Source organism: Melanerpes formicivorus, unplaced genomic scaffold (assembly GCF_026170545.1).
Source record: "Melanerpes formicivorus ecotype bairdi unplaced genomic scaffold, bMelFor1.0.p_v2 SCAF_6, whole genome shotgun sequence".
NCBI classification, from domain to species: domain Eukaryota; kingdom Metazoa; phylum Chordata; class Aves; order Piciformes; family Picidae; genus Melanerpes; species Melanerpes formicivorus.
In genome coordinates this window covers 13,770,408-13,781,654 of record NW_027142358.1, presented here as the reverse complement: position 1 = coordinate 13,781,654, position 11,247 = coordinate 13,770,408, and the positions used below count along the sequence as shown (strand labels likewise).

At 40.7% G+C, this 11,247-nt stretch overlaps 1 protein-coding gene across 1 annotated transcript; it reads right to left on the bottom strand.

Moving 5' to 3' along the window:
- Positions 1–1,569: 1,569 nt before the first annotated feature.
- PLAU (plasminogen activator, urokinase) lies at positions 1,570–10,248 on the bottom strand. The gene is made up of 11 exons (XM_068139848.1): positions 10,169–10,248; positions 8,632–8,743; positions 7,539–7,593; positions 7,268–7,372; positions 6,608–6,773; positions 6,194–6,279; positions 5,915–6,104; positions 5,381–5,535; positions 4,266–4,406; positions 3,558–3,706; positions 1,570–2,736 (listed from the first exon to the last, which is right to left on the bottom strand). Exons 2-11 carry the CDS (start codon positions 8,689–8,691, stop codon positions 2,542–2,544), a joined length of 1,302 nt encoding a protein of 433 aa, XP_067995949.1. The 5' UTR covers positions 8,692–8,743; positions 10,169–10,248; the 3' UTR covers positions 1,570–2,541.
- Between the last annotated feature and the right edge of the window lie 999 nt (positions 10,249–11,247).

Below are 11,247 nucleotides of genomic sequence, written 5' to 3'. Positions count from 1 at the left end.
CCGCTTTCCAGTTATTCAGTAGAGAAATAACATTTCCACTAGCCAGTGGGGGAATAATAATTTTACTCTCTTGCCAGTTGCACATGTTACCCATTGGAAATATTTCACCCAGTGGAAGATGGAAGCAATTAATTTTATTCTAGTTTTGACTGAAATATTATTTTGATAAGAGTCTGAAAAGTTTACTCAAACCTTTTTATAGCTATTAGTTGACCATTAAGAAGTTTGCTTTTAATTGATAATTCAGAAATCTTGACCACTTTTCCTCATGGGAGTAATTTTTTCAAAGCCACTTTAAAAGAAAAAAGACAGTTCAATTGTGTAATACTATTTCTAAACTTCCCTGTGATGTCTGTATTTTTATGCAGCCCTCTGTCATCTCAGTCACTGAGGATGATAAATTATTTCATAATGAACCAGGGAACCTGAGATCAGATGATATATCAAAATCTCTTCCAGTTTCATTGCAAGAGCCCAGTACAACTGATTTTTATTGCTGTCTAAATTATTCTGAAAAAAATCCAGTGGAAGAAGTTCAATGTCACTCAGTGCCATATATTGTCATGCTTCTCTACTCTTAACAGTAATTTCATAATACTTTGATTCATTTGAGACATATAAGACCCTCTGTTCCCCTCGGGAGTCACCAACAATTACTCTCCTCTTTATGGTGCTAGTCCTGATGGTTGGTGGGGACTGATTTGCTTTGAGCATCCCCTTAGATGGTTCCTCTTCTGTCTTCTCATCCACATTGCCCTGAACGTGCAGGACCTCATACTTATTGTGCAGGGGCAACAGGGGAGGCGAAGAGGGCTGGGATGGATTCCCCATACTTCTCCTAACAGGGACCTGTACTCATCCCCCAATTTCTGGGGTCACCTCCCTCAGCAGGGGAGGTGTGTAAAGCCTGCTCCCATATATCTAACTCCCTTTCACCTTGCCTTATAGTCCCAAGTCTTGATACTTCATCCTTCAGCTCAGCCACCAACTTGAGAAGATAATTCACTTGGTCACACTTCACACAGGTGTTGTCTCCTTACCCTCCCTTCCAAGTGCCAGGGTCCAGCACTCTCTACAGCTAGTAGCCTAGACACCTGCATGCTTGTGCACTGGCTCTATCACGGTATCTACTGTTTTTCTCGTAGCCATGACACCTTAACCTATGGAAGCCAGTTTTGCCAAACATGGTCAGACACACAGAAAGCCAAGTGTGTCACAAGGTCAGACCCCAGTGCAACATGTGCATTTGGTTTTCCCTGGGCCCCAGGGTACATCTAGGCAAATCTGGGCCCTGTCCAGGACACCAGACTTCGAGTCCTTGCCCCATTGCCTTTCTCTAGCAGAATAATCCCCCAGGAAGGTTTGGGCATGGTCTGGGCCTCTCTGGCCCTACCTGTACTCTATAGAATAGTTTCCTAGCACTCCACCCCAGAGCAGAGAAAAATGTGCATATGAAATGCTTTAATTAACCAGAAGTTTAAACATTTGTTTTACTACATTCAGAACAGAAATTAATAATGGCAGTTCTGTCGGATCCTACCCTTCCCCTTTAAAGAGAGACAGGACATGTAAGAAGAATGGATTTCTTTTTAATGATATTTTAACATTCATAATATAAATAAGTTAAACAGTAAAAATAATTAAATAAAGCTTGAGGTGCCAGCCCTCATAGAAATAATTCAAATCTATAAAAAAGTAATACAGGTTTAAAAATAAAAACAGCATAAATAAAAATAAAAGTAGTTCCCATACAATATCAGATAAATGGAAATGAAGTTCGGACTTTTGACATCTGCATCATTCGATGGGTGCCAAGTCCTGAAATCCTCTCCCGGATGCATGTATAAGTCAGAGGTTTCATGATCAGATTTTTCAGGGGACCCAAGCACCTTCAGATTTGACTTAGAAGTGCAGTCAGATTTCCAACTTGCCTTCCTGTGACACAATTTAAGTGAAATTATGACACAGCTACAGGTGCCATCCTTAAGGTCTTAATATACATTGAGTCTCTACCATTCAACCCTTTACACCAAGTACTGCATCAGTCTCAGTAGCTTTCAGTTGTTCACAGTGGTAAGTGCTGATGCAGTTTTTCACTTTCTGATGCAAAGCATGATCACCTTCAGTATTGATCTTAAAAGGTTTGTTTTCTAGGACAGGAGTTTCAGTACTATTCCATGTGATGAGGAAAGATTTTAGACTCAGGTCATGTATTAAATCAATACATGAGTTAAGTTACAACTGTACCAATACTCTCAGAGCAACTGCTGGTTCATAAATGAAGTGGGCAGATAACTTGATATGCATAGTATCACACATGGGAAGACTTATTTAAATGTTAAATATTTTAGCTTCCCCCTGAGTGGTTTTCAGGTAATTCAGAGTAGTAAGATAACATATCAACCACCTCTCTGCCGCATGAAAACTGACAGATCATGAGAGCATTTAAAAGGAAAGCCTCTCATGACTTTCAGGACTTCAGTATCCTGGGACCATTATGAGCTTAACCTTCTTCATTTGAGCCCAGCTGTAGCAAAAAGGTCACTTTGGTTCAGGAAGAAAACGACTCTTGGCAATTACTGCGTTCATATTGGAGTCAATCCAGTTAAGGTATTGAGTAACTCTGGTGTAAACACCAGGCTTGTTTTCCTTTGCACAGCCATCTCCCCAGCTGACAATCCCATAAAGCATCATCCTGCCATTGTGCTCACAGACCATGGGACCACCAGAATCTCCCTGACAAGAAAACAAAACATATTAGCCATTCTCTGCAGATGTAGTCTTTGTTAACAGTGCCGGTAATTGTTTTTCTAGACTGAAACCTAGTAAATACTTATGAGCTAAAACCTCGATTTTTTTTAGAACACTGCATAGATAGAACAGAAGGCTCAGCATCTGTTGGAACTTGAAAAAATCTGGAGGTCTCTAGCTATCCCCTAGCAAGGCACAGGGAGAAGAGTTACCTTGCAAATAACACTGTATCCAAAGTTCATTTTCACAGATACTAGCCTAGTGACAAAGTCAAAGCCAACATGCCCAATTCACTATCACAGAACCAGATCTGTTTGTCCTCTTAAGGCACTTCTGACCTTAAGGACAACACTTGCTCTTTTTAATAGCTTATATGGGCCGCTTGGCACAGTAAGGATGCAGGGCAACAGATCTAGTTTTGATGTATCTGTGAGGGGCTCAGTGTGCACCTGTAATTCACTGTTTATCTTTTTCCAGAGCTCTAGTTAAAGAGGTGCAAGCTGAGACTGGAATAACTGCTGCATTATCTACCAGCCATTACTAGAATAGATTTAATAAGGCTTTGAGGAGTAACAATGCTTAAGATACTACACTTCTCAGATTTCAAAGCCTATCTGGAAGATGCAACGTCTAACTCTACGTCCCAACCTTATTCCTCAGGTTTGGCCACACTATGGGTCATCTCCATTAGGTGAACTAAATTTCTACTACACAGATTCTTTCCACTAGTAGAATTACAAAATGCAACCCACTGATCCACATAGTATACATGCATTCACAATTATTTATGAGATGAACAGTTCTACCTTGCATGCGTCAGTCCTCCATGTGGGATCTCCAGCACAGACCATGTTGTCAGTAACTCTGATATTGTCATAGTATTCATATTTGCATTTTGTCTGTGATATTAAGTTTACAGTGGCTGACATCAGTCTTTGAGCATAGAAGATGTCATCTGGAAACAAAGAATATTTAATTATTTTCACCACCCAAGACAAAACCAAACTCCCCATAACACACAGTAACAGTACTTTAAAAAAAAAATCAGTTAGCATCACCATTCTACTTCCAATTTGATACTCTTATTTCCAGCTTATGCAATATTGGTTTACTCTTGCAGTTAATAATTAAGTTTTAAAGAGAGTAAGTCTTAAATAGAAGGGGATCTATATGCAAACTATAAAGCTTGGTTTGTAGAAAGTTTGAAAATTTTCAAGGAAGTTCCACACAAATGCAATCCTTTGTTAATCTGCCAGCACAGCTGTATTTTTTTTTCTACTCATCACATCAAGAATGAAAGAAATTGCTGGTCTGTGTCTTGGCTTAATGTGATTGACAAGTGAGAAGCATCAGATAGGAAATGTTACAGACAACTAGAAAAACATGATAGCAAAGAAAAGAAAGGAAAAATAGAAAAATTAAAAGGAATCTTATTTTCAGATCAGGGTATAAAAACACCATTCGGTTCCAACATGGTGGAAGTACAACTTTGGAAAGAGACACAATTCACTTACAAAAATCCTGTTTTCCATAGCCAGCTATTTCACACTGGGTGTTATCTTTTAAGTAAAGGTTCTTCTCTGGCAAGCAGACAGTCCTGACATATTTGGATTCTACTGCACACTGTCCAGAAGTTGTTCTTATCCTCAACAAAGCTAGGAAACAAGTTGGAGAAGATACAGTTAGCTTTGTAGAGCTAGGTTTTTTTCCCCCCTCTCAAGTTCTCTGACAATACAAGTACTGGATATGCTTAATGGGAATAGTTCCAATTACACATAGCTTTTGATAGCATATCATTCCTCTCATGGCTTTTCAAATTACATTGGGTCATTTACTAACAAGCAAATTAATTTTCCAGCTCTAAGACTGTAAAACGTTTCAACTTGAATTTCCTTCCTGGAAGGAGAAGAGGCTGATAGCTCTGGGCAGATTTTTGTGAAAATGTATCTTCATACATTTTAACACCTCAGCTTCCTGACTGGCTGGTTGTAGAGGGTGGCATCTGATGCCCTGCTGACGAGAAGATAGTTTATACTGTACTTCCCACCAGAAGGGCTTATGAAGCTATTAAATTCTTATTTCTTTGGCAGCAGGAATTTGGAAGGGGTAGTAGCATTCTAAGTGTCAAGCGCAAGAGCGGTGAGTGTTTTGTGAAAATAGCTAAATGCCATCTCTGACCTTGTCAGTTTAGGGCTAAGCTTGCAGAATTCAGAGAGACTTAGAAAATTCTGGATTAATTCAGGTTAACCTTCTGCTAATGTGATACTTCATGTTGCATTCATCTACTATACGATGAAATCTACGGTGCATGCATTTTTGCATTCATTTTTACTATACAGCATGAACTGATAAAATAGGATGGCAGAAATAAGATGCTGCCACCGGTGTTTATAGAAAAGCCACACCTTGAACAGGTCCAGAGAAAAGACAGTTGCAGAGTTAACTGTGTGTCAGGTACATCTGATGTATGCCACAAGCCAGACTTATACAAATGAGAAAATCTTCCTCAGCACAGGCCTAGTTCTCACTAAGCACCTTGTTCATGTTCCCCTTCTAAAAGCAGAGCTTGAGATGATTTATGCCACAATTATATAGCCTTTAAATAGTCTCGTATCAAGACACCACCTACCAATATCATTCTCATTGCCACCTGTGTCATCGTTAAAGTCAGGATGAGAGATGATGTCATCAACCATGAACACTTGTTCCTTATCACCAGTAACATTCAGAACGGACTTCCCAAGGAACACTTTGTAGAGGGATTTGTTTTGTTGCCTTTTTGACCTAAGTGACAGTAGAGATTCATTAGGACCACCAGTTTCTGAGATTGAGGTGAACAGGAAAAACAATAAAACCCACCCATGAATGTATTTCTTCACAGCTCATCACCTTCCTGATATGACTTCAAAGTTTTGAGAACAGCTATGGTAAAACGAAATCTCAGCTCAAATTTGGGCTGCAATTTAAACTGCATAGTCCAAAATGTGCTCGTTCCACTGGACTTGGAAGCCAAGAGGCTTTGTGTTTGTGGCTGCTTTTCTTGTTTTGCTGCATTGAAATAACATTCTTGCTAAGCTACATTGTGAAGGGTTACTCATTGAGCATAATGCAAAGAAATCAGCTGAAAAAAAGCGCAAATGAGGTGTAAGAACTCTGAACTTACGGATCATGAAAACAGTGTGCTGCTGTAAGCACCCAGCAAGGGTCAATGAGGCTGCCACCACACAGAAAGTGATCGACGCCCCTGATGTTTTGGAAGATGCCAGCTACCCAAGGCTGAGACTCAATCTCTGCCTGACTTCCACCAACAATCTTGAAGTACTTGCTGATGCTCCTTTGACCACATGCATGCCCTATGAAAGGAGAAACTCGGGTCAGATTCTTATAACTATGCACTGATCCTGTATTTTAAAAGAAATACTTGAAAATTTAGACTACTTACCACACTTTTCTATGTTGCAGGGTGTTTCTCGAATGGCAAATCCCTTTTTGGTGTAACACCAGGGCCTGCTTCTTCCATTTGGGTTTCTAGAAGATAAAGGAAATGTTCTTTTCATGAGAGTACTATTAAAAATACATCTTTATCTTAGAATTATAGCTGTCCTGACAAGACCAAAAGCGTTCTGTTGCAAGATATGCCAGGGAAAATAATTATGAACTGAGTATTATTGTTGCATACTGGGAACTTTGCAGCACTGTCAACCTCAGTGGTAAGCAAGAACTCTAGATACCTCTAAGAACCCTATTCCAGTGTTTTCAGTAAAATCTTATCATTTAAATACATGCACCATCAATTGAGGCACTTCTGGAGCTGTGACAATAGAAATAATCACAGGAAGAGTGATAATTTTCTTACCTGCAGTAGTTGTGTTTGCCCAGTCCAAGTTGCAAAGCATTCCTCAAGTGAGCATGGTAACGGTCCCTCCTGATTACAGAGGGAAGGTCCCACGACAGACATTCATCTTCTGTTGCCATTCCTCTATAGTCCTCCCCATTCTCATTATAGCATGCGCTGTTAGTGTCTGAGAAAAATAAGTGCTTTGTTAGCAGCATGTTCTTCTGAGACAAACTTTATGTATCCTTCAAATGAGAAAAAGAGCCAATGCATTTTACTACAAAATAGATGATGCAAAATCTGATCTGTTACTATGAAATTGCTCTATGAATTTTGAGCATCAAGTAACATGCTTTAAGCAGGCGTATTTCTTTGTTTAGTTTCAGCATACTTCAATATAATCTATTCTGTTTCTGAACACTCCCAAACAAGTCCACTTTTTTTCCCACCACAACCAAACATTAGTGAGGGGTCAGGGACAAAACCACCCCAAAAGAAACAACCCCTGAATTTGCAGCACTATTTAGTTGCTCTTCCTCATTTTATTAGCATAAGATGCTAAAGATATCCAGTCATCTGTTCATGGGCAATACTTCCACTTGATATTTCATATTCATGACTTGTTATCTCTTAGATCCTCTAAATCAATTCAATTAGTATTAAGGAAAATAGGTACTCTACCCAGTTCACAGTGAATCCCAGTGTATCCTTCTGGGCATACGCAATGCTTAATTCCACTGAAAAGGTGATAGGTAACGCAGGTTCCTCCATTCAAACAGTGGCATGCTGCAAGTGAAGGAAGTCACTAATCAGAGGCAAAATATTTTCATGAAATAAAACACAGTTGCAAATAAAGCTTTAGATGTTGAAGTATCAATAATCTTCCTTCTTGTATGAAGATGTAATTGCAGGATAACAACTTTTTAGATTCAGATAGAAAAAGCATATTTACCCTTGTCATATAATCTGTGTTGATATGATAGCTTGTAGTGCTTCTTGCTATGAACCTAAAGGAAAAGAAAGAAGGATTTTAAGCAAAGAGTTTATTTTATGTGGTTTGATTATCTTCTTATGGTTCCAAATTCTATTCCCTACTATATACCTTCCCAGTTCAGTTTTTTTGCAGGTATTTGCCAGCTGAACCTGCTGTGTGGAATCTGAATACAAAAAGTGGAACTCTGGGCAGAACAGAAAGGAAGAAAAAACAAATGACCACAAAAGAACCAACAGACCGTACAACAAGCTGATCCTCTGTATCAGAATTTGACACTTATTTCTACTGTAAGGACCTAATCAGCTTTCAATGGTCAGTGTCCCTAAAACAGGAACAAAGCTTTTCCCCCTCCCCCTCACAGCCACCAAGCACTGCAAAGACACAACATTCTCCAACTGCCTCTCATTTTGGTAGCCTCGATGCTTCATGTTTTTGCCATTAAAACCTGCAGATTTATCCAACAGTAGGTTCTTGCCCTGTACTATGCAGGCTGAACATTTTTCTTGATGTGATTAAGTAACATTAGGTTTGTAGTATACTTTTCCCAGAGGTCAGGTGTGCTTGCCTGAGCTAAAACAAGTAATGGTAACAATAAAAAGTGATGCTTGTGAATGGTTCTGCTAATAGATAAGCTGTCATAGAAGCCAATAGTCAAAAATACTCAAATTCATATATGTTGCCTCTTTTCCAGCATCACACATTCAAGGAGAAGAGATAGAAATTGTCTTAAGGCCCAACATCCACCTCCATGAAAGATCAGTGAGATTTTGGTGTTCAGGTCTAAACGTTAAGCAAACTATCAGAAAAGCTAGATTTCTTTTTTATTGCAAGAAGTCTTTACTACTTGAAGTCTGGCAGACTTCAAATGGTCCAGAGTCAGAACAAAACACAAAGGGCTCAAACCCATGTTTCTTGGAAACGTATATGCGCATACAGAGGCAGCAAAAGAGAGAATTCAAGTCAAAAGCCTATTACACTGGCCAAAGCAGAACTATAATCAAAACCAGAAGTGGTTCCAAGTGAAATCACCCCCATTTATTTCAAAACTTACAGTATCTAGTCCCGTGACAAGTGTACCCAGTGTTACTGTGAGGCAGATGAGCAACTTCATGTTGTTAGTTAACTTCTTGCTTTGTTCCTCTTCTGTCTGTATTACTTTTATTCTAAAAATAATGCAGGAATTTAGTGTCATGTTGTAGCTTGCAACCTCAGCTTATTTTCTTCTAATGTTTTCAGTTAGTTTAGAGTAAGTCACAACACAATTGACAAAATAATTAAGCACTGATTTGCTGGGGAGTATCTGTTATTATTTATGCGTATTAGAATTAACAATTTGAAGCTTTTTTGTACACTTTGTAATACAATCAGATTTTTCTGGATCTTAAATGAAGTAGGTAAATTGGAAAACAAATCAGCACAGTAAGCTTCTGCAGTATGGAATGACAGAAATTGGCAGACATATTTAGTTGCTGTCCAGCTATTCATACCCATTTAACCAGTGATTACTGTCTTGCACCAAGAGCACTTAACATTCACATTTCAGTTCTGAAAAGGAAAGCGCCTTATTTCATCACCTCTGTGGCTGCTCACGGCATCTTGATGATAGGCACTTAGATAAGTCTGGTGACCTCACTGAGTGCCTCTGACCACTGCAAACTCTTGAGACCAGACGGTCTTGATTTTATCTCGCTTATTTACAGTATTAGAGAGGTTTAGAACATATTGTCTCCATTTCTTAAATGCAGCTGGATCTTGTAGCCAAGCATGTATAGCAATATTCCCAGGAGTGACTGTTAAAAAAACCCCTACTTTGTAAAATCAGGAGGGAAAACAGCTATACAGTGCCAATAAATCTTAAGAAAAAAATTACAATGCAAGCCATGGGATTTTTATTTTTAGTGTCCTCACATCTTAGAAAATTTGATTTTAGGAAGATTCCATGGGAATTTTAGTTATATTTACAACAGCAAGCAGTGCAACACAGTAGGAGAGGGTATGCAGAACTGATTTGATTAAGACCAGCCCCACAACGAATCAGCTTCAGAGGCTTCTACATTAGAGTAGTCCCCTAGACTGAACGCCTGCTGATATCTGGAATACATCTTCCACTTAGGTTGTATTATTCATAAGAAATGCAATTCACATACCCTAAGGGCATTTGGTAGTGTGAACTAAAACATGGGAAGTAGACATGATCACTGGATTAACGTGGAACACAGGTGACATTACCCAAACGAAAATCCTAATGCAGATTGCATAGACGTTTCATAACGTAAAAAAGAAATCATGCCTCAGGTGCTTGGGCATGCACACCTCTTGGATTCAGCTGCGATTTCAGCAGATCTTGTCCCTTACACAACGCTCATATTAAAGTAATTATTTTTAGCATATTGGGCAGCCGTGCAAGCAATTTTTCGTCTGCTACCACAATTCGCCTCTCGGGCGCAGCTCAGCAGGGCAACCAACAGCACTGCAGAGAGCTGGGGGAAGCACCCCGAGCCGCGGCTGCCAACGCAAAGAACAGCAGTCGCCCCAAGCCGGCCTACCGCCTTCGCCCTCCAGCCTCAGCGCAGTTCAAAAGCACTTACCAGCGCGGGAGGCCCGCCAAGCAGAGCGCCAAAGGATACCGATGCGGACGCCGGTGAGGCGCAGAACAACAGCTCGCCCCGGGGCGGGCAGTATAAAGACAGGGCTGGGGCGGGGCCGGCGCCATCGCTGCCGCCCTGGGGCGGGGCTGAGGCCGAGCCCGCGCCGGTCCCCCGGTTGCTGCAAGCAGTTCGGTGCTCACCGCGCCGTGAGTAAAGCCTGCTGCGGTGACTCGAGATGGAAATTGTAAATGCTGCTTCGTAGTTTCGGGGGGCGGCGGGCGGATGGTCAGAGCGAGCAAACAGCTCCGGTCAAGGTTAGCTTTCTGTGAGGGGATTCTCGGCTTCCCTCTCCCGCCCCGAGGCAGTCAGCAATTTGTTAGAGGCATTTGAGAGGTAAAAAAAGAGAGAAATGTGGGTGACAGCTGTGAGAAGAATGACTTGTGCTGAAACATGCTTAGAGATGCGAATAAGTGTGGTGAATTTTATTCACATGGCTCTGCTCGTACTGAGGATGACACTGACTCAGGTGTGGGTTAAACACAGCCCACTGGGAGGGGGTATTGGGCCAGAATGTGTGCTTCAGGCGCTGAGCGTGTGCAGAGAGCAGAGCTGCAACCAGCTGAAACACAGGACATTCGGGGCCCACAAGGTGCCCCCATGTCAGCTGCAATATATTACGACAAGGGGCTCACATCAGGGGCTAAATTCGTCTGCTCCAGAGCTACTTATAGCTCTCCCACCCCTGAGAAATCTTTTGCTCCTGAGAAATTAGTCGTGGTTTCCCCATAACTATTGCTTTCCAAAGAAATAGTCAAAGTGGAGTCCTCTCATGAGATATGAACAGAGATGTGAACTGATACAGGTCTATCTACGAATGCAGGCTACTCAAAATAGATATTTTCTAGCCCAGTTAAATGTGAATTTTATTTTATTTTATTTTTTTTGGTACTATGCTGTGAGGTTGTAGCAGTGCAGGTAATAAGAGCAAACCAGTACACAGTATTTGTGGGTATATTCATAGCTAGTGCAGGTTACTAAGATGAGGAAGGTCTCACAGGCTGTGTAGCTTATGAAAAACA

Excerpts from the sequence above, each read along its gene's own strand:
- PLAU (XM_068139848.1), bottom strand. The coding sequence starts at position 8,691 with ATGAAGTTGCTCATCTGCCTCACAGTAACACTGGGTACACTTGTCACG. Across the intron at positions 7,594-8,631 it reads TTGTCACGGGACTAGATACT|GTTCATAGCAAGAAGCACTA; the intron begins GTAAGTTTTGAA and ends CTTTTCCTTTAG. Across the intron at positions 2,737-3,557 it reads GGAGGACTGACGCATGCAAG|GGAGATTCTGGTGGTCCCAT; the intron begins GTAGAACTGTTC and ends TTTTCTTGTCAG.